At 37.1% G+C, this 24,294-nt stretch overlaps 2 protein-coding genes across 8 annotated transcripts in view; one reads left to right on the top strand and one right to left on the bottom strand.

The window, feature by feature from the left end:
- The window catches only part of LOC129732404 (uncharacterized), a 104,734-nt gene extending 88,091 nt beyond the window's left edge, over nt 1–16,643 (bottom strand). Inside the window, exons 1-5 of one of the 6 annotated variants that reach the window (XM_055693259.1) lie at nt 16,316–16,643; nt 15,237–15,807; nt 9,404–9,753; nt 8,860–9,032; nt 8,533–8,589 (exon numbers count right to left, since the gene is read on the bottom strand). In XM_055693259.1, the coding sequence (XP_055549234.1) occupies nt 8,533–8,589; nt 8,860–9,032; nt 9,404–9,753; nt 15,237–15,306 (650 nt within the window). In that variant the 5' untranslated portion in view covers nt 15,307–15,807; nt 16,316–16,643. Of the gene's footprint in view, nt 1–8,532; nt 8,590–8,859; nt 9,033–9,403; nt 9,754–15,236; nt 15,808–16,200 lie in introns of all 6 variants that reach the window. The other 5 variants (XM_055693258.1, XM_055693261.1, XM_055693260.1 and 2 more) reach the window with 5 other exon arrangements.
- LOC129732403 (uncharacterized) overlaps nt 1–24,294 on the top strand; it is a 596,785-nt gene that overhangs the window by 352,286 nt on the left and 220,205 nt on the right. The gene's annotated exons all lie outside the window — the stretch shown is intronic.

Genomic DNA, 24,294 nt, shown 5'->3' with positions numbered 1-24,294 from the left:
TGACACATTTTGCAATTATTTTGCAGCATGCAGTCTTACACATTGAAAAAATTGGTTTTCTTAACTTTTAATGCATATTTGACATATTTGGACTATTTTTCATCCATTTACAACGCAAATTTTTAATACTTTTTCAACACACTTTTGACACAATTTTAGTATATTTTTCGACATTTTTGATACATTTTAGCATATTTTTCAACTTATTGTTTTACAAATTTTTACGATTTATTCTCAAACTAAAAAAATGAAGGATTATAGCTACTCAACCGTTCCTGTGAAATTTGGTGTCCTTAGCCCTTTAAAAAACGTGTCAAAAACTCAAATCCACTTCAACGCGAACGTTAACCGTACGCTTCCTTTCATTTTTGAATCGGTGGAGACGCTAGGTTAACCATTCGACAGTGTTCTAGGGAACAAGAGGGAAATTTGGATCTTTAGCTCGATAGTAATATTCTAGAAAAAAATCCTTAATTTACAATATTGTGCAATCTGATGAATCCTGTCATCACAAATAAGGGTTACTCAAATTTTTGCTGGAATTCAGCATTTAACTTTCTATCTTTGCAGATAGAGTTAAACGATGTTCTACAATGCTGTAGTCCCGTCAATTTTGCGCAACTTTGCAGGATTTTTTTTTCTTTTTCACGAAATCACGAGAAAAAAACTACAGGTGCGACCCTAGAACTCAAACTGGAAATGACGAAAAATTATAGCTCTTTAGCGATTTCTGTGAATTTTGGTACCCCTTTCAATTAAGAAAGCATGTCAATAGCTCCATCCCACTTTAACACGAACGTTAACCGTGCGCCTCTGTGCCTATTATCTATCTAAACATATAAAAATGCAACTCTGTCTGTCTGATCCATATAGACTTGGAAACTACTGAACTGATCAACGTGAAATTTTGCATATAGGAGTTTTAGGGGCCGACAAAGGTGACTAAGATAGTTCGAGACGCCTCCCTCTTCTGGATAGGAGGGGTCCCATACGAATGAAGCACAAATTTCTACACATCTCGAAAACTAACCAAGTAAATGGAACCAAATTTGGCATGTGGATGTTTATAGGGGTTACAAATGTGTCCATAATACTTTGAAACCCATCCCTCTTCTTGCAGGGAGGGGTTCCATACAAATGGATCACAAATTTCTGCACATCTCATGAACTAATCAACTAAATGAAACCATATTTGGCAAAAGAATGTTTTTAGTAATAACAAATATGCTCCATAATCGACGTCAGGCAACATTTTGAATTGTAAGATGCCAAATTCCGGGTTCTGGAAAACAGTCAAATATGGTCGATTTCCATCCAATATAACAACATTCGGATCTAGAATGCTACACAGGAACTAAAATCGACCACAAATACCGATTTGAACTCTAAGATGGCAATTCCGGTTTCTAAAAAACAGCTGAAAATGACCAAATACCACCCAATATGAGTGTTTCTTCAACCAGAACCGTCTCGAAATACCATTATGAAATCCAAAATGGTGACTTCCGGTTTCTGAAAAACAACGGAAAGAGACCAAATACCACCCAATGTGGCTATTTCCGGTAACTTAATTATACACAGAGGCTGTAATCGACCACAGACACCATTTTGAATTCTAAGATGGCGACTTCAGGTTTCTGGAAAACAGCCGAAAATGACCAAATACCACCCAACATGGGTATTTCCGGAATCGTAACAATGCACTGGAGCCAAAAATCGACCTCAGGTAAGAGGGCAACTTCCGGTTCCTGGAAAACAGCCTAAAATGGCCGATTACCATTAAATATGAATATCTCCGGAACCAGAATGATGCACAGAAGCTAACAATCGATCACAGACACCATTTTGAATTCAAAGATGGCGACTTCCGGTGTCTGGCAAACAGCTGAAAATGACCAAATACCATTTAATATGAATGTTTCCGAAACCAAAGTTACGCCCAGAGTACGGAAAATGGTTTCACAGGCCATTTTAAAGTCCAAAATGACGACTTTCGGTTCATGGAAAACAGCCTAAAGTGACCAAATACCACCCAATATGAGTATCTCTGGAGCCAGAATGTTGCAAGGAGCTGAAAATTGACCAGACACCTTTATGAATTGTGGGACGGCAAGTTTCTGGAAAATAACCAAAAATGTCCGAATGCCATCTAATATGAGTATCTTTGGATCCAGAATGAACATAGGAGCTAAAATCGACCACAGACACCATTTTGAATTCTAAGATGGCGACTTCCGGTTCCTAGGAAACAGCCGAAAATGATCGAATAACACCCAATACGTGTGTTTCTTCAACCAAAATGCCAGAAATTGTCTCTAAATACCATTTTGAACTCCAAGATGGCGACTTCCGGTTTATGAAAAACAGCCTAAAATAACCAAATACCATCCAATGTGAGTATCTCCGGAACCAGAATGATGCAATGAGCTAACAATTGACCTCAGGCACCATTTTGAATTGTAAAATGGTCACTTCTGAGAAACAGGCGAAAATGACTGAATAATAGGTACTCAATATGGATATTTCCGTAATCGAGATGATACATAGAAACCAAACATTGACCCTGGACACCATTTTGAATTTAAAGATGACCACTTTCGGTTTCTGGAAAATAGCAAAAAAATGGATATTTTAAGAATCGAGGTGATGTATAGAAACCAAAAGGCGAGGTTGCTGTCATTTCGATCCATTTTAAACGATTTTAAACGATTTGACACATCGCAAGGAATCAATGAATTTAGAATATTGGAAATTATTCAATTAAACACAAAAATGGGCGGGAGGAAGTTTGCCGTGTCAGCCAGTATTAAATAAATCGAAAACAAGATAATTCGCATTACTATTGTTGTATCGTTGAATTTGAAATTGTATGCTAAATTGAATCATATACTTGTAATAGATTAATGCTGGAACAAGAAAACATTAAATAAAATATAATTCCAAAAAAATAACCTGCATTAAGTTAAAAGGAAACCCAAACAAATTGAAATGCAATTGCATTTCTGACTGCTCTTTTATCAAAGTCCAACTGACAGCAACGGGCATCGTATCGCAACCTTGAAATGGCTATTGCGATCTACTGTGTAAAAATTTCGAAACGGTTTTAAACGCTTTGTGAATGCCCGAAGGTGAGAGTCCTGACTAAAACTTAAAATAGTTTACGGTAAGAGAGAGTGATTCAAAAAATAAATGTATTAGTGAAGCATACGGTAGATTAAAATGTGTATTTGTGTCCTCAAAAAGTTGATTAGAACACTCATGCAGTTGAGAAGAAAATATTGATGTATTAGTGTCGACTGAGAGTTCCAGAGAGGAAAGGCCGAAATTGGAGAAACTTACTCGACGAAATTTTAAACAGACGGACGTAGTTTTGGATCGTGCCGGCACTCGCGAATAATGTTTGGAAAGATGGCGGATCGTTCCAAAAAGGGAAAGATTCAGCGAAGAAACTAAAGTTACGATAACCCTTAGATTGTTTTACGCCTTTATAGTCGTATTAGGTATTATTTATTCAAATATTTACCAACTGTGCAGTCAACTGAAAAGGTAATATATAATGTAAACACCTTTCATATACTACCAACATCGTTCAGTCAGGCCTTTGTTGATACAATAGTGCTACTATATCAGTCTGAGTTCTGTTTAAATGTAGCCAATACAGTCAAATTCTCCCAGCTGGTCTCGAAGTACGATGCTGGCCTAACAAGCCAATTGTCGTAGGTTCGAGTCAAGGTTCGGGAGAGACTGTTGTGTGACACTTTAAACAGTTGGCAGCGAAGTCTATGTATAATAATAAGAAGGTCAAGTTCCGAATCGGAATGTAGCACCAAGGTTTTGCTTTTTTTACAGTAAAAATCTAACTGTTAATTAGAAATTCAAATAAATTTAACAGTCCTTATATGAAGAAAACACATATCAAGATGAGAATCCAGAATATGTACTGCGCATGATGAGCATAACTTTCATCCAAATTCGCGAACTGTACAATTCTGAAGTTCGAAACATTCCTTCACACCCTCTCAAGTTAAACTGTAGGTTTTGACTCGATCTAATTCTAAAAAATATTTTCAAAAACGTGAAACAAAATAGTTTGAAGAAGAAGATTGTTCCTTTTTGAATCAAATAAATTTTCGCATCTCAAATTTATAACGTCAAAAATTGTTTCACTGTTACCTTATTATGATTTATGAATTAATAACACGGTTGTTTCGAAGGATACATTTTTTTACAAAGCAACATTGTAGAACAATCTTTTATTCTATTTACAAAGATACAGAACTCAGATCTGATGTCATGAAAAAATTTCATTTTTCGATAAGATAAAAATAACCTTATATGTAACAATTATGTAAATGACAGTTTTACTCTAGAATACTGCTATCGAGCTCTAGATCCAAATTCCCCCCTGAACTCGGTCCCTAGAACGTTGTGCAATGGTTGCTTGGCGTCTCCATCTTTTCAACAGTCAAAGGAGCCGCATGGTTAACGTTCGCATTGAAGGGAAAAGGAGCTTTTGATATGTTTTCGAAATGGCTAGAGGCACCAAAATCCACAGGAACGGTTAAATAGCTATAATCTTCCATTTTTTTTAGTGTGGGCATTTATGCTACACCTATAGCCTTTTTCTTGTGATATAGTAAAATAAGTCTAAATCGATTATTTTAAAAGATAGAAAGAAGTTCTCTTCTACAAATATGCGCAAAACCGATGGGACTACAGCATTGTAGAACATCGTTTAACTATATCTCCAAAGACAAGAAAATTAGATGCTGGATTTCATCCTAATTTTTTTTCTTTATTAGAGAGGCTTTCAGCTTTTGGATGGTTCGCCTCATTTACCCTAATTTGTGATTATAGTAAAATGTGCGATTGCACAATTTTGTAGAAAAAAGTTTTTATCTGAAATATTACTATCGAGCTCAAGATTCAAATTCCCCTCCACTCGTTCCCTAGATCACTGTCGAATGGCTAACCTAAAGTCTCCACCGATTTAACGGTAAAAGGAGGCGCATAGTTACCGTTCGCGTTGAAGTGAGTGGGAGCTTTTGCTGCGTTTTTGTAATAGCTAGTGGCACCAAAATCCACAGGAATGGTTAAATAGCTATCATCTTTAATTTTTTCCAGTTTGAGCTTTGTGGCCGCACCTGTGTTGACCAGTGTAATTGATTGTTTGACACGCTTTTTGCATAGATTTTTCATTTATATTTTAGCCCGATTTCGAATTTTCTACATTTATTCTAGCACATGGTTTGACAGATGTTTTGACACAATATTTTATACATTTTTTTAGTATTCATTTCGACACGTTGTTTACGTGTTTTTACACAATTCTTGATACATTCGTTGATACGTTTAAAGCAAATGTTTCAACAAATTCCTTTTTTCACATTCTTGATACATTTTTGGCACTTGTTTACCTGTTTGGCGCATCTTCTACATTTAACATTTTTGAATTATTTTTAACATCATTTTTATGGCTGGGTAAGTTAATTCTTTTCGAAGAGTGGCTTCTATCCACTCACTAACCAATGCGAACCGACGACTCATATGAATGGCTTCTGCTTCACAACGATAAACTTTCGAAATTACCCGATAGTGCTGTCTTGGTAAACATCGGTTTCGGTTGGCATCAGATTTGGTTCAAAGAACCTTGGTTCATTTACGTGAGCCATTCGCTTTCAACGGCTCGTGAAGCTTGCGCCCATCGTCAATCTTTTCCGACACATTTTTAACGCGTTTCGTAACACAAAGTTTAACACATTTCTGACGCATTTTTCAACACATTTTTTTGTCAAAAAGCTTTTTAAATTGTTAACGAATTTTGGGCACATTTCAGAAACATTTTTTACACAAAATTGTATATTAAGATATTCAGAACATTTTTCGGTATATTTTGACTCCTTTTTTAAAACATATTTAGCACACATTTTTGACAAACTTTCGGCACAATTTTTGATAGATTGTCAAAATTTTCGGCGCAATTGGGGATTTTTTTTATATATTGTTGGAACATTTCCAACACTTATTAGGCAAATTTTAAACTCATTTTCGACATACTTTTGGCATATTGTCCGTATTGTTACCTTTACTAACACATTGTTTTATACATATTTGAGGCATAATCGAAACATTTTTTGACGAATTGTTTGATACATTTTTGACAGTTTTTTAGCATTTTTTGGCCCATATAGATATTTCCAATATTTTTGGCACATTTTGAACACATTTTTACACATTGTTTTATAAATTTTTAGGCATATGTCGACATAATTTCAATCGAAATGTTACACTCATTTCGGTCCATTTAGAGAATTTTCATATAATCCATTTTCAACACCCTTTGGGCACATTTCAAACTGACTTTGGACTCATTTCCAACATGCTTTGCCACTTTTTCCGACTCATTGGTTTTGACGCACATTTTGGCAAATTGTTCGACAGATTTTTAATATTATTAACACTGGTTAAATAACACATACCAAAATTAATTAATCTGAAATTTCTGTCAGTGCTATCACAGTGCAATGCTGAAAATCCCAACTCATATAATTGTTCATATTATCAACAGCAAAGCTGTTACCAATTGAACTCCACCTCCCTCCACTCGTTCCGTTCGTGTCAGACCTATTGCGCTAGCCGGTCACTCCATGATATAAGTCATATAATAACTCCAACGTATCCGTAATAAACCCATCAACCTGTCACAGTGCTCCGGTACCTCGTTAGGATAAGACAAATAATATTCGTCAGCAACCTTGGACTCCGAATAGATAGATGAACCTTGGACTCCGAGTTTCTATTCAGTTGGCAGTGGACGAACGAGCGAGAAGTCCACAGTCGTCTATTTCTAGAATGACCTTGCGTTGCCAGTCGAGCTGCACTTGCGTCTTAATGTGAGTTGAGCGTATTATTATTATAATAGAGCTTTTATTCCACTTTTTTCCTCTTACTGCAGCCTTTCTTCGCCGCTTCCTCCGCGCAGGCTGTAGTGGTTAACAAACATAGTTAAAATGCAGTGACCTTTGTTTCGCGGTGAATGTTATAAAGACTCTTGGAAACATTATTCTGCCAACAGTAATGAGGTCCCTACCGCCACCACCAGGGGACGACGCATCTGTCCGGCACTGATCTGTCTGTCAGAGCAACACAATAACAATTATTTTTTAATTTCAAATATGGTTCGAAACAGCACTGAAACGGCGAAGGGGACTATGTCCCGTCTACAGAGATACTTCTTTTTGCTCAGTGGGCGAACCAGCAAACAACAACAAAACATACATACACAAACACAGTCTCGTTAGCTTTTGTATGCAAACGGAATAATGAGCATGAATCTCATTAACTCCAGTAGAACGTACACATCTCGGAAAATATGTGACATTGAGAAGGAAAAGTCACATTGCAGCGCAACCGGAAAGAAACGTTACATCACATGGTACGGTTTGCAGTCGCCCACGTATCCAGGCTGGATGAAGGTTACGTGCTTGTAGAATTATTTTTTCCGCAGTTTGTCCTAGGCAGTGGGAAAACAAGGGATCGACGCCATTTCACGTAGTGCTTGAAACCAGATTTGCTGATAGCTACGAAATATTTTGTAACCTCGTAAAATCCGCCTTCCGGCGGTGGTAAACATGCAATGTATATGTTGTTCAGAATGTCCTGGCGTTCTATGAGTAAATGTACTAGGAATACAATACAATGTGAAAAGGAAGGCAGCATAAGAATTATGCCAGCGGGATAAAACTTTGTAATAATCCTTGTATCTAATTCTTTACAACTAGGCTTGTTGTTCTGTCACAACCCGAAGAAGCAAGTAATTTTAAAATGTTCATTCTGATACTGATGTTAGGGGAAATACTACCATTGCAGTATAGAAAATAAATTTCTGCTTAGGTATGTGACATTTGAAATTCTATAGAATATAAAATGGGGCACTCTATTTATATTCTCGCCGGTTACTTGTAAGTACTGTTTTCACTCTACAAGTAACCGACTTTATGCGCGAATTACGGTTATAGAAATTCAATTTTTTTTGCAGAAAAAGAAATTTTGAGTGGTTCCCAATACATCAGCTAACTTCTAGACCAATTCCAAAGAAAATAGTCGATATTTAAACGGTATTTTTTCGTCTTTTGGTTGGAAATTCTGCATTGGGAAAACGTCAAAATTGAGAGGATTGACTTAGTTGATTTGATAAATGAATCCCAAAAAGGTCAATGCTTGTGATTAACATATGAATATTCTATTCATTTTATTACTCTGGTCGACAAAAGCGAAAAAATGCTGGCCTAAAGCCCAATATAACTTTTTAACCATTCCTGTAAAAGTCGGTACCTCTAGCTTTTATCAAAACACGTTGATTCACGTCATAAATGCACGCCGGGTTCGTCGCTTCAACGTTATGTTTACGAGAAGATTCATTTATGTGTCTGAAAACATGTTGGTGGCTTTGGGTACCAAATTTCACGAGAATGGTTAAAAAGTTATTATATTGCTAAGAATCTAATAGCTGTTAATAAAAATAAACCTTACCCGTAATCGTCGTCGTCTTGAGCGGAACCATCGTAACAAACACTACATGGCAAAACGCTGGAATGATAAAAATTGCGAAATATAGTATTCATTAAGTCAAATTAAGCGTTCGAGGATGAAAAGATATATTTGAAATTAAATTTGTGCCTTTACGTGTTCATAGATTGATCCGAAAGTCTTATTGTTTAAGGTTTTCGAAAAAAACACTTCAACACATACTGAAAAATATTCCAAAATAACGCTCCAAGTGTTAATGACCCTTTGGATGCTAGCAATAATTTCCGCCCACTCCCTCCCCGCACCAGAGTGCAATCCAATAACGCTTACCTCACACTCGATTTCGCTCGAACGCCGATGCCCAGCTCGGTCAAACAGTGCAGGGTCGTTTCGCATGGATCACCGGCGGCCAGTGGGAACAGCACCTGATAGTAGTGACCGGTCCGGTCCGGATGCCACAGTACGTGCTCAATCTCGAGCTTTTTCAACAGCTCTTCGAGCACCTGCCAGAGAAAGGAGAAAACGCGTTGCATGGTGAGTGAACGAATGAATGAATGAATGGCGCAAGCCCAGCGGCTGCAATCACGCACGCCACAGCCACAAGTGGTTGATAATTTACTTATCCTGGGATTCGAGGTGTGATGGTTTCAAAAGTCGAATAAACGAATGATAACCAAATTGAGCGGTGTATCGGACGAAAGCGGCGAATTCGTTTCAATTACTATTTAGGTTACACTACGCTTCTGCGTCGGCCATTTACAAGCATTAAGCCCAGCATCAATAAAGTCAATCTATTTACCGCAGTTGCTATTACAGTGTCAATCCCATCACAACTGGAAAGCCACCGGTGGGTTCGGTAATCACCAATTCTCACCTGTTCCATCGGCACGAAGCAATTATCGTTGCGCTGTTTGAATCCCCCGCTCTTAAATGGATTTGCGTTAACCGGAGCCGGTGGGGGCGGCTGTCCGGGTCTTGCTTTGGCTGCCCGTTGATTGCTTGGTGGTGGTACATGCTTATCTCGTAGCTCGACTTCGAGTCGCAAAACGGCATTCGCAGAATCACTCGCGTCACCCGATTGAACGGCATTTTCCGGAACGTTTATATTTAAGTTGCGTCCGATGTTGGAGTTGTTCGTGGGCAACGTCGGACCAAGTGAATTTTGCTGCTGCTGATGTGATGTGATTGAGGGAGCGGGAACTTGGCTGTTTCCGTACTCCAATCCTGCCGACGATGGAATAAAAGAGATTTGTGTGTAATTATCGGATGCACTAGGAAACCAAATCAGGATTTTCACACTAGGTGAAGCTAGCAGAATGGACAGTAAATTCAGTGAAAGGGAAATGTATTTTAACTTCTGTTTCACGGTGGCATAAGTATAAAATCGACTGCAAATTAACGATTTTATTCGATTATGATAAAAAGAAGTTCAATTAGGTTTCAGTATCTAACCAGTTTGCAATAAACGCATTGAGCACAAAGTTATTGACTAACTGTCAAGTGAATTCACTTTTTTTCTGCAATTATCTGGTGCAACCATGCATTACAGTGAATAATGCAGAATAAATAATCCAATGCGTTGAAATCGATTTACACTCAAAAACCGAAATCGTGGGCGTACTAAAAGGTTTTTTTTGCCATTTTCTAGCACAAATTTTTATTCTAAAACATTCAATTTGTGGAGATATTGATTACACTCGGTGAGCCATTAAGCTTGTGCTCTAATGGAATTTCACAATAGCAGTACGAAGAAGATCATGGGATGGGAATAAGCATGGTCTATCGAGTAATATTTGATCTTGTGGAGCAACAGAATCTGAAAGCATAGAATGCAGCAAAACATTACTGGTGCCGTTATTTTTCATAATGTTTAAAAATAATTATTAAATCATTATGATTAAAATGATGCTAGTTTTGTTGTGCAGTAGAAATATAAATAGGGTTAACTACAAGAAATCCTCTTCTATATAAACAAACCAGTTAAAAAAGCAATTTGAAAGAAGTTGTGTATCGTTTATGTCGAAAAACTTCTCTTTTTTTATTTGAATGATAAACATTAAGTTTACTATAGACAATATGTTCATGTAGTATTTGGCCATTTTTGGCAGTTTACCAACAACCGGAAGTTGCTATCGTGGATTTCAAAATGGCACCTGGGATTGATTTTAGCCACTGAAAAATATCCCGATTTTTGGTAGTATTCGGTCATTCCCGGAAACCAGAGTCACCATATTTGAAAATGTAAATGGCTGCTAGATTTCATTTTTCGTCTCTGTGTTCCATATTGATTGAGAAAATACTCATCTTGGATGCTATTTAGTTATATTGGGTTTGTTTCCAAAAAAAAACCGTGGTGCGTGGAGTCGATTTTCGAACACTGGGTATCATTCTGGTTCCAGAGATAACCACATTGGGTTGTATTTTGGCCATTTTCTTGACCGTTTTCAGCAAGTGGAAGTCGCCATTGTGGATTTTAAAGTGATATTTGCGGTCGACTTCTGTTCTCTAGCCACCATCTCAATTCTGAGTTTAAAAATGGCGTCTGTTGTTGGTTTCCAGTCTTGAAATACTCATATTAGGTGGTATGGAGTTTTGGCATCAAGATATCACCCAGATTCTAAAAATAACCACATTGGATAATAAATATTTGACCTTGTTTGCAGCTCTGATTATTTCCGCGTCCGAAGCAAGACTCGATATTGTCCAAAAGTTCAAAAGTTTACGTCATAATATTGTAATTTTCTGCATACTGGTGGAAAGAAAGCAAATTTTCCATTCGATTACTACAAAAACGAAGTAAACCCGATGAAAATTAACCGAGTTATAAGCCATTGAAATTAGACAAAAGTTATTACATGTTTCAATTTACATTTTTCATTCCGTTACAGAGGTTTTACTGATGACGTAGTCCTACGTCAAAAATTCACAAAAGTGCAAAAATATCAAACAAGTCTAAATATCAAAACTTCAATAATTTGAAAAGCCGTGAAAACCCAAAACAGACACCGAGAGTCCAAAAATATATAAACACCGGAACCAAGAGTCCAAAAATATGTAAACCAACTGAAAACCATAAGTCAATGAAGAATCAAACATTAAACAATCAAACTTTTTTTTTTATTGCTTTTTAAAGGTGGTCCTGAAGGTATGAATTCACAAGGTCAAAAAGTCACAAATAAAGTTATCAAGTCGCAAAATCGTATAGATATAATGCAAAAAATCATGAAATCAGAAAATAAAATAGTAAAATAGGTAAATGGTAAGATAGTCACGATGTGAAAAAAATTAATTAATAAAGAAATAGAAAAGTCAATATATACAAAAAGTAAATAATTCTAACAAACACGAAGTGATGATGCCTATGGAATCGAAAAATAGTAAAAACAATACATAAATAAACAAATATTATTGAAGTGCAAAATAAAAAGAAAATTATTATTAACGTAGAAAAAATACAAGAAAAAATAAATCAAACATCTCAACAAGTGAAAGCATCGTCAAACGTCAAAAAGCAAAAAAGTTAAGAAAAAGCAAAGAGTAAAAAAGTTGAACCAACAAAAATATTTTAGATCGTAAAGGTCAATTTGACGTCAGTTGGAGTCAATAATAAACAAACTACAAATGATGAAATGATCAGAAAGTTGACAAAACAAAAAGTCAGAAAATAAAACAACTTAGAATCAAAAAGTTAAAGAGCCTGAAAAACCTGTAAGTGAACATTAAAAAAACATACAAAATATTCTAAAACACACAAAATCAGAGAGACGAAAAAAAAAAGAAGTTGAGAAATATTTGAATATAGAAAAGCCAACAAGTCCTTAAATTAATCAAAAATATATAAAGTCAAAATATCAAAAACAAAAAAGTATCACAATCATAGAATAGTAAAAGTTGAACAACAAATACTCATAGAGTAGAAGAGAAACAAATTAGCACTAAAATAATACTAAAGTCAAAAAATCATAAAGTCGAACAATAAAAAACAGAAGCGTGAGAAATAAAAAAGCTATGCAAGAAAAAATCAGAAAGTTTAAAATTAAAACATCAAACTCTAAAGATTATCAATTTAAAAGTCAAAAAATCAAAAAGACCAAAGCCCAAAAAGCCAGAGAGTATTAAAAAGCTAAAAGTCAAAGAGTGAGGAAGGTAAATATCCCAAAAAACACACAAAATCATAGAGCCCAAACAGTCAAAACGTATTAAAACCCTTGAATCAATTAGTGTACAAATCATAAATTCAGTCATACTGAAATCTTTCAAGTCATCTAATAATAAAGATGAATGGTCATAAAGTTATGAAGTCATTATATAATAAAGCCAGTCACAAATTATAAAAGTCTGCAAACGAAAGAACATATTAGGATTATTTTTAATTAAAATCATATTAATAATGAAAATATTATTAATGAAATTTGGGAGAGTAAATTATTAAGTTTAAAAGTCAAAAGTCAACAAGGCAACAAGTGATAATAAGATCGAAAATGGCATCAAATAAAAATAATCCTAGAAACAAATAACCTTGAATAAAGTAAAATAACCTTGAAAAATCATAGAATCAATCAAACCAATAAAAAAACAATAAACGATCTGTCTGTCTGTCTGTCTGTCTGTCTGTCTGTCTGTCTGTCTGTCTGTCTGTCTGTCTGTCTGTCTGTCTGTCTGTCTGTCTGTCTGTCTGTCTGTCTGTCTGTCTGTCTGTCTGTCTGTCTGTCTGTCTGTCTGTCTGTCTGTCTGTCTGTCTGTCTGTCTGTCTGTCTGTCTGTCTGTCTGTCTGTCTGTCTGTCTGTCTGTCTGTCTGTCTGTCTGTCTGTCTGTCTGTCTGTCTGTCTGTCTGTCTGTCTGTCTGTCTGTCTGTCTGTCTGTCTGTCTGTCTGTCTGTCTGTCTGTCTGTCTGTCTGTCTGTCTGTCTGTCTGTCTGTCTGTCTGTCTGTCTGTCTGTCTGTCTGTCTGTCTGTCTGTCTGTCTGTCTGTCTGTCTGTCTGTCTGTCTGTCTGTCTGTCTGTCTGTCTGTCTGTCTGTCTGTCTGTCTGTCTGTCTGTCTGTCTGTCTGTCTGTCTGTCTGTCTGTCTGTCTGTCTGTCTGTCTGTCTGTCTGTCTGTCTGTCTGTCTGTCTGTCTGTCTGTCTGTCTGTCTGTCTGTCTGTCTGTCTGTCTGTCTGTCTGTCTGTCTGTCTGTCTGTCTGTCTGTCTGTCTGTCTGTCTGTCTGTCTGTCTGTCTGTCTGTCTGTCTGTCTGTCTGTCTGTCTGTCTGTCTGTCTGTCTGTCTGTCTGTCTGTCTGTCTGTCTGTCTGTCTGTCTGTCTGTCTGTCTGTCTGTCTGTCTGTCTGTCTGTCTGTCTGTCTGTCTGTCTGTCTGTCTGTCTGTCTGTCTGTCTGTCTGTCTGTCTGTCTGTCTGTCTGTCTGTCTGTCTGTCTGTCTGTCTGTCTGTCTGTCTGTCTGTCTGTCTGTCTGTCTGTCTGTCTGTCTGTCTGTCTGTCTGTAACTTCCGGTTTTTTAAAAACAGATGATGTACCAAGAAGCCAAGCCATCACTCAAAATCAAAAAATTGAAAATAGTCGCAGCCAACTATTTTAGTGTACAGGACAATTGCGCTGGACTGACACTAACAGTCTCTCCCTGCCCGGGACTCGAACCTATGAAGACTACCTCAAGACCAGCTGGAAGAACATATATCAGCAAGCAAACAGTCCAAAAGTCAAGAATTCAAAAAGTCGAATATAACAACAATTCAAAAGTTAAAAAAAAACTCTAGAAAGTAAAAATAAATAAAAAACATATGATCAGCAAGTCACATAGTCAAATGCTCAATAATACTTAATGTCAAGGAGATAAAGATTCAAAAAGTATAAAAATAAAAAAGCTGAAAATTTTTTGAAGCAAAAGCATAGCATGACATACCGAGATGTTTTATTTTCTGGTTTACACGAAGTTTCCCATGTGCTGCCCACGAAAAGTTAAAGTTAAAGGGACAAAAATTGAAAATGTTAAAAAGCTAACAATGAAAAAGTCAAAATACCTAAAAAGCTTAAAATCAGAGGATTAAAACCACCAAATACATAAAATAATTAAGAAAGAGTTTAAAATGAAGTCACCAGCTAGAAAATTCAAACTTTGATAATATTTTTGAAAGCGCTCCACATAAAATCAAATTGTTTGAGATATTCATTCCAAACAAACCAAAAAAAATCATATCTAATTCATAGAATTTCAGTAGCATTTCATGAGAAAATGATTATTATCAGCAAACAAAATTGAAAACAGCAGGAAAAGACAATCTCAGTTGTTGATATCGTGATGTTTAATCAGAAAAATACAATATATTGTTAAATTTTCACAACCATTTATAAAACAGATATATCTGTTTACGAGAAAGTTCACGTGAAGAATAGTGTTGTAACTTTCAATTTTGATTCGAGTTTTTATAGGCACATCGACCTAATGAGACCTTCTGGTTAACTTTCTCAATAAATTTAGCGTAAATTTCGAAATAATGTATGAATATTCGAGCTTGTTTTCCTTAAAACTTCAATTAGTTCAAGGTTCTGTCGAGTAAAATGAAATGTAAGCTCAATGGAAGAGGTTACGGTAACAGGTTTAGAAAACGTTCCTCATCATCTTGTGCCCTTCAAATCATGTATTAAGCTATGCCCCTATGCCAAGCCACTCTGCTCCGTTGAAGAGTAAATTAAACAAAACACGATTCCTTACCGTTAATTAGAGCCCGTTCATAATTTGCCGTTGGCACACACACCAGAAACACAACGCCTCCTCCAGGCATCCCGCTTTCCGGCCACTTCGCACGCAATCGTCGTCCTCAACAGTCCTCGTCGGATACTGGCCAGGATTGCACCGGCGGTAAAGATGCTCGCCTCACACGGTTGCTTCCCAGCACTTGAGACCACGTTTTATAACACTCACACCCGCCAAGCGTACGGGAATCGAAAGGATACACGATGCACTTGGTTGCAGCACAGCTGCCTGTTTGCGGTTACGATGATGCACTTTCTATTGTCGGTCGGTATAAAGCAAATGAATAGTTTGTGTTGTGTTTATTTTCCTTTCGGCAAGATGTACAGGTCAAGATGCCCCTCGGATATGGGCCAACAAGAATGAAGGCGATGCACTGCTTTCAGTTGAATTTATTAAGTGTTTGGCTGTTAATGATAAACCTAGACGATGAGTTCGGTTGCGATACGATTCACTTAGTTACGACTGTACTGTAGTACTCTTGTGAAGTCATCTGCGTGTTTATTCCATTAATGAAATTTACCCGGCCGAACTAATTGTAGTACTCACACTTACGATCATTAACCAAAAAAAAGTCAACAGCACACAACAGCCCTCTTTTAGATCAATCAAAGAAATAGTTATCGGTTTCCGTTATACTCTACTAAATTTTTTTGGAAATAAATATTGAAATTCAGTCCGCAAATATATATTTCGACTGTGACGTACAGTCTTCCTCAGTGCTTATGTGGACCAGTCCACATAAGCACTGAGGAAGACTGTACGTCACAGTCGAAATATATATTTGCGGACTGAATTTCAATATTTATTTCCAAAAAAATTTAGTAGAGTATAACGGAAACCGATAACTATTTCCTTGATTGATCTCAATCACTCTGCTAAGACGCTCGTTATAGATTTTCTAGCCCTCTTTTAACCACTTGACCACCAATCCAGTAATTTTGGTCGAGCGCGTCAGCCACTTTACGTTTTCACTAGCATCCAAGTAAAAACCCTCGTCGGCTTCAATGTCGCTGTTGGCACGGCACGGTAACACAAACCTTTTGATATTTTCTGCGCATACAACAAGCAAGTGGCTAGTTGACTTCCTTTACTGGCGGTTTTAGTTCCAGGTCTTAACAAAAACACACACTCATGCCAGCGTAAACATTGGTGTCGCTATCACGTTAACTTGTCCCTAGAAAGAGGACTCGTCCCGGCAGCATGAGGCAGATGTTAGAGGACCATCAAAAAGGCAAAAGTGAGTTGAAACTTGTAAGCAAGGGTTTTTGCGGGCGAGCTGGGAGCGAAACGTGTTAGATGTGCACTACTAAATGCTCCACAGACGAAATGTGATTAGCTCCTGCGGTTGTTTGCCTTGCGCTGGCCGAAAGTGCACTACTAACTGAAGCAATAGCTTTCAAAATATCAAAAGGAAGCCAGCCGAGACTGCATAGGTTCTTTTGATTAGCACCATCAGAGCAGCTTAGCCTGAATGGCAATTTATCATGACCACTATATGGCGATGGATGAAGCTTGCTGCTGTTGATGATGGTGATGATGATGATGAAGGTGCTGCGGAACTAATTAGAGCAGCACACGACGACGTACGTGGTAAAAGTGCGAAAACGACGTTTTCCCACTCGGTGACTTACGGCTATGCAAGTGAACGAGTTTGTTTTAATGAGAATGAAGTAAAGCTTCTTCATTGGTTGCGTCAGTAAACAAAGGCAAACGGGAAGCAAAACAGATTTAATTGAGTGGAGGAATTCAGACAAAGACCAAGGACAAAAAATCCAATCATGGAATCTTCGACGTAATAAAAGGTTATTCGATGCTAGAAGGGTGATCGAGTAAACAGCTTTTACGGTTTTATGATTGATTGAACATCTAAAATAGCTAGCTCTGTGGAGAGTATAACAAATATTGGTTCTGCAACGAAATCAACAATTCTTGGCTTTAACTGAAACATTCTCTTTTTGAAGATACTCAATGAAACGTAGATATCAAAAAGCTGCTATTCAATATTTATAAGTTGACTGAACAAAACTCTCGTTCAGTATTTTACTGATGCTAACCATTTTGAAAAGTTTGTCCAGGTAATGCGTTCATCCCAGCGACTTATCTGATTCTTCAGCCCCAATTTCTCCCCTATTTTTCTCGACGACTCTTCTACCCTCCTCACCGTTCAACACCACTTCAAGGTGTCCTTTGCAGTGCCTGGCCATCTGCGGCTTGTCGGTAATCAGATCTGGTTCCTAACTTCACAATTGTTCTATAAAAGCTCCACGTGCTGTGCCCTATGAGGTAATTCTCCGCCTCCGCGAGAACGCGATCGTAGTATTCAAGTTTTTCCGGCAGTGAAGTCTTTTCAGTAACTCCAACTTCTCAGTATTCCTCTAGCATCTGACACGTCACACGACTTGCTGCTTAACCCCTGTTCCTTTCTTTCGTTACCTTTAGACACTCAACATCAAACGCTGTTGCACTATTTCACTGACCACATCGTGAAATTGTTTCCATTGCACATTCACATCCACTCCAACTGGTTCATCAATCCGTCCGTTGACTTTTGGAGTGTATTTCCGCTGATAGCTTCAGGATGTTAAGACGTATCTCTCTCGCCGATCTCGATTTAAATATGTTGGCCAACTGGACGCAACCTTGATTTGAATCGATGTTTGGTCCCCGTAAAAACCGCACAAACATGTCGTCTGAAAAGTACCGACCATCAATTAACATGTGGCTCCCGAATGTTCTGACGTGCAAAATGGGTACTAGAGATGGCTATTCCTCTGGCCGCGGTGAAGTTCACTAGCCTCAAGCCTTTGTCACTAGTAGTAGAGAGGAGGCTCCGGTGATAATCTTCATATCGTGTTGTGAGTAAACAGTAAATACTCCCCACACGTTTTCTCTAGAAGCTCATATAACTCCTTTTCTTAAGTCACCGGTTTTATCGTTTGTCGGCGCGTACACGATGATAAGGCGGTATTTGAAGGATCTGCCCTTGATCCTCAATAGGCATAGACGGTCACTAATAGGCCTCCACCTATTGACACGCTTCATTTGGTTCCCTAGTAACACGAAACCGGTGCCTTGTTTCATCATACTACCGCCAGTATACTGGATGTTCAACGAGTTCGAATAAAGCTTTTCATTGTTGTGTAGATGCGCACTATGTGCGTTCTGTGCATTAGTATTGGTGTCAGCTTTAGCCTTATATATAGGCTAACAGACGCGCATTGTGTCAACATTTTGTTATTTGCTGTTTGTTTACCGCGCACGATGAAAGAGTATCGTGACGTTATAAACTGTTTCCAAAGCTGCAGAAACGTGATCGATATAATTTTGACTCGAAAAAATTGATTTCAGAGTCGTAGTTTCTTCAGCAAATTTGTTTGATTAATTACTATCCACATTAAAGAAGTGCAGTTTTGTGATTAATGTACCTAAAATTGAGAAACTAATTAAACTTTTTTTTTAATTTTTGCAAATAAAAAACTACTGCGTTCGGCTAAGCTCGAGCACATTCTAAAGGAAACAACTTTGATGAAGACATCATACTTCTATTTACCCATTTGAATGGACATTTGTAGAGATTTTTTTTATTTTTTCAATATAACATTTGATAGTGATAATAACGAAGAAACGAAGAAACGTCTCAAGCTAGTGACATAGCACAAAGTGGAGAGGGGGTGCTCCCAGTTACCCAGTTAATATATCGTGAAGGTTCTCAACAAACTTCTTGCCTTATAGAAATTGACTTTGAAAATAATATTACCTAATTTCTGGACACATTTTTACGGTGTATTCGAACTTATCGGCGGCGTGCCTTATTGCGGCAGAAGGCGACTGTTTGGCCCAACTACTTACAGTTAAGGCAATTCATTAGGCGGGGTACATACAGCCGCATTCTCACAAGCAGTTGCTTGCAGTTCAGTATTCTAACCTCAGGAAGGTTGCTGTTCCTAAAACAGCCAACAGCTTCAAGAGGCACTCGACGAACAGACGTAGATAAAATTTTTGAAAATATGGATTTTTGGCAAAAGTGATGCATTATTTACTATCCATTTTATAGAAGTTGCAATTTTATGATTATATACCTAAAATTTAGAAACGAATTTTACTTTATTTTATTTTTGCATATAAAAATCTACTTCGTTTGGCAAAATTGAAGCACATTCTAAAGAAAACAACTTTTTCAAGGGCACCTATTTAAATAGACTTTTGTTGAGTTTTTTATAGATTGCCATTAAAACTCTATTTTTTCAATACAACATTTGATAGTGATTTTCTGCAATTTTTCAAAGTTCTATAAAGTTGTTCGCCATAACGAAATAAACAATTTCTTCAAAGAAAGTATATTTTTATCGCTCATATTTCTTTGATTATTAAAGACTTTAATATAATAATGCACTAATTTGTTAACAGATATCTTGAAAATCTGCAAATATATGCAGGATGAACCAGTTCTATATTAAAGTATTAGTAAAACACAATTCAATCCAGGCATACGTATTTGTCTCACGCTTTTTCTTGCATGCTCTTAAGTAGATGACTGTCAGTATATTAGTGTACTTTAATAGAAATCTTCAATAATTGAATAAATATAAACGATAAAAATAAAATTTCTTCGGTGAACTTGTGTGTTTTATCATATGGGGTCATCCACAAACTACGTAAGGGTTTAGGGGGACAGGGGGAGGGGTATCTAAATTTATCACGAGTGCTTAGGAATGGGGAGAGGGGGATTCGAGAAAATCTTACGTAAGATTGAAAAATTTGAAATAGTTGTATTTTTTTAAACTTACAAAACTAAAGAAAAATAAAATTTGTTGAATCATTTGTCGCTGAGATCTTGACAGCTGAACAATTAGGAAGCAGTGAATTGATCTAACAGAATGAATATGTACTTTACTTCCTTAACTTATTTTCAGTTTAAATCACTTCAACATAATATTACCTGAATAACATAACTTGTGTTGTTTTTATTCTATACGAATACGCTATGGGTTGAAAATATGTTTCTTTTTTAAAACAAATTGTTCCTCAAAAAAAATTACATGAGATTTGAAGGAGGAGCGGAGTAATGCAAAATCTTTCGCAAAGTTCAAAAAAAGGCCTTACGTTATTTGTGAATGACGCCATACTAAACAATAATGATTAAGGGAAATTCTAAATAAAACTTCACAATAGTTGATATAATTTGGCAGATAGATGTATGGTGTCTTCAACAAAGTTGTTTCTTATAATGTACTACAACTTGGCCCAGAGAAGTGGACTTTCATATGTAAAATTCATGTCTCACTTTTAGGTATAATAATCTCAAAATTCCAACTTCTATAAAACGAAGAAAAATTTGTAAAACAACTTTGCTAAAGGCTCTACGGTTCCAAAATCAATTTTTTACTAGCAAATAATTAGTGTAAATAAGTGTGTTATTCTAGTAAAAATTGTTAATAAACAAAGAAATGTGTAAACTAAATATAAACTTTCTCCTAAAAAATTGCTTGTTTTGCTACAGCCAATAATATTGTAGAACATTGTGAAATTGTTGAAAGTCACTATACAAAGTTAAATGGAAAACAATTGAATTTTAAGTGTAATCTATATAAAACTCCACAAAAGTCCATTTATATATTAGATAAAAGTGTGGTACTGTTGACAAAGTTGTTTATTTTAAAATGTGCTACAACTTTGACGAACAAAGTGTAAAAATTCATATTTCAAAATGAGATCAAATGTTGTAAGTAATTTTCTACAATAACATGAAGAATAATTCACTTCTATAACATGAAGTATACTTAATGGAACAACTTTACTGAAGACTCTGCGGTTCTAAAATCAATGTTTCCAGGTCAACATAATTTCGATCACGTTTTTACAGCTTCGGAAACGAAATGATTTGTAGTAAATTTTGACACGCAAGCCAGGAATTCGTGTTCCCTGATGAGTAACGCTTTGTTTAAAATGATCCGGTGGGAAGCTCCCACCTGTGTTTATCGAGAAAAACGTTGCGTATTATAAGACTGAGGTTCTAAAAAAAGGTTGTGGCCCCGGCACTTCGAGACCTCTATGGGAAGGATCATAACGTCTTCAACAGGGCGGTAAATCGACCCACACGGCAAATATTGTCCAAGCGTGTTGTCGAGAGAATTTAACTGATTTTCCCGATAAGACTTATGCCTTATTGCATCAGGAGGCGTCTGTGTGGCCTAACTGCTTACAATTATGGCAGTTCATTACATAGGGTACACACAGCCGCGTCCTCAGAAGCATTTGCTTGCAGTCCAGTATTTTAACCTCAAGCAGGCTGCTGTTCCTAAAACAGCTAACAGCTTCCAGAGGCTCTCAACGAACAGACAGATTTTTTTCAATTCTATGGATATACGGATCCGTAAATAAAATCCATGAATATTGGAAAATAGATACAGAAACCTACGAAATTCCAAATGTCTACTGAAATCTACGGACTTTATCAGTTTGCTGTTCCGGAGTAAATGTATTGAATAAATTCAAAGGAAATTCTTCCGCAATTCGATCTCATTTAAAATATATGGCTACCAGCGACAATTAAACTATGTACCTCCGTCATTTGATTATTTACACAAACTTTCACTTTTTATACGAAATTTTACTAAGAGATAAAATCTGTAGAAATCCGTACAATCTACGGATTTACACTAGACAGTTTTGGCATCTCTGTTGGCGAGATACCGCTTTTCATAGTTCCGCCGTCCGCTCTGGATCAGTCACTGTTTGAGCCGTCCCTGACAAGAAGAACAGCTGCTCAGATAATCTGCCCTCTGAAGACAAAAGCTCTCTCTTCCCTCTCTTCCCCATTCTAGGGCAAAGTTTCCTCCGGATCATCGGCTCTTATCCACGTGGAGAATCTGTAGAGAAAAATGTGCTTGAAAGCGGAAACGCAATCTACGCATAAATATGAAAGAAATGAAACAAAATAATTATAGACTGTGCTGCCCCTGTTTACATAGTTGACGTAACAACCAACACCATCATTGCGAGAAAAACGCGTTTTTGTTATTTTAACCCAAATCATTATATTGAGATCCAATTTCAACAAAAAAGTCTGTCAATTTTATGAAGATTGATGTTTGAAAAGAGGCCCCATGGATTATACGAGTCAGCCCGTGGTAATTGATCCAGAAAAACCGCTACGCCAGTTTATGCGAATAAACATGTATTTTTCTCGCAGATTGTTCGCATAGCTTGGCGTAAAAACTTGACTACTTTCTACTCTGCCTCGCAGTTTATTCAGTTTTATCAATCGTGTTTCGGTAAAACGTCTGCTATTGTCCATCGGCAGTTTCAATTAGACAAACACGCACAAACACACATACAAACACACACACAAACACATGCATAAAGACTTACATTTACGCTAAGGTGGGTAATAGTTACATGGAAAAGTTTTTCTTTGGTTCAATTTAGGCCCCCAGACAATGCTAAACCTGCCGGATATGGATTACTTGTGCCTCTGATTGGTGCATTACATATACATGTACATAAATTTGTATGAAAATTAGTATAGGAAAACTTTTGCGCATGTTTCTTTCTAGAGAGCTATCGATCAATCCACTTCCGGTAGTGTCAGGATTTTTTGGGGCCCCAAATAGAACCTTAAAAACGTTTTGGCAAATCGATTAAGTTTACCCACCGTAATATACACACACGTTTCAATCATTTCATCTGATGCAAATATCCACTAGTAGAGGGAAAGGACACGGTGTCTTCACACCTTCCTGAGGCTGAGTGTTTTGTGAAAATATTAATATACAATAAAATTATTCAATCCCACTTTCCCCTTTACCCCTTTCCATGGAATATTTGTCGAATTAAACGACTTAACTTAGACAAACAGACAGTAGTTAGACAGTCGAATAAAACGACTTAACATAAACAATTGCACCTTGTATGGAGTGACGCCAGTTTTTGCAACCAATTGGCAGATACGCCAAAACGTTTTTCCAATATTTCTCAAAAGTTTCAGAACAAAATGGTTTTCCTTTTGTTTGTAGTGTATGTATCTTATGGAAAGGAAGCTGAATCAACGAAAAAGTGCAATTTGGTCGTTTTGGGTCTTACGTCAGCTATGTAAACAGGGGCAGCACAGTTGGAAGCTAATAAAATTTTAGTTTACACGATAGATAATAATAATAGTCAAACATTTCAAAAGCATCAAACGGTTCAGAGTTTTTTTACCTTTACATTGTTTTAGACCTTCAACTTAAAATAGTTTTTTTTTTTTTTTTTTTCTTCACATAACATTTATTTGACACGGCACAAATGCAATTTAATGTTTAACGGCGCCAATTATATCTGATGACTTAAAAACTAAAGCAAATTTTTTATCCTCGCTGCCGACTACGAGCTGAAATTAAGTCTAACTTAAAACTAGCATGGGATTTCCAATCAGTGTTTTGTTGTTCAATGGTCGTCTGATAATCGTCGAATGGCATGTATGGATTCGTTCTGCTGAGCCACGATGCCGTGAGTTGGGACAGAGGCTCGTAGTCCTTGGGTCCTGGTTCTATTGTGCGGGGTCTGGATGCTGGTTTTGTGCTTAAGTTTCAAACGTGTTCTTGTCGTTTTGTTGGGTGTAGACGGAGGGGAACGGGACTAGACTGGGGCATGGATGGATTTCAGGAAAACGTATATAAGGGACATGTAGGATAGGTCACGGCTCGCCAAGACATCACGAACAGGAACAGCCGGCTGTCTACCCTCGGCCTGCAGGGAAGCTATCAATTTAGACCTGGCGTCACGGTGTACAGGGCATGACCAAACCACATGCTCTATGTCGTGATAACCTTCACCACAGGCACAGATACCACTTTCCCCGAGCCCAACACGACGGAGGAGCGCGTCAAATCTATAGTGATTGGACATAAGCCGGGACATCACGCAAATGAAATCCCGACCTACATCCAACCCCTTGAACCACGGGTTCGTCGATACTTTGGGGATTATGGAATGTAACCACCTTCCCAATTCCCCTCTGGTCCAAGCATTTTGCCAA

Source organism: Wyeomyia smithii, chromosome 3 (assembly GCF_029784165.1).
Source record: "Wyeomyia smithii strain HCP4-BCI-WySm-NY-G18 chromosome 3, ASM2978416v1, whole genome shotgun sequence".
NCBI classification, from domain to species: domain Eukaryota; kingdom Metazoa; phylum Arthropoda; class Insecta; order Diptera; family Culicidae; genus Wyeomyia; species Wyeomyia smithii.
The sequence above is the reverse complement of the archived record's forward strand: the minus strand, read 5'-3'. Positions and strand labels throughout refer to the sequence as shown.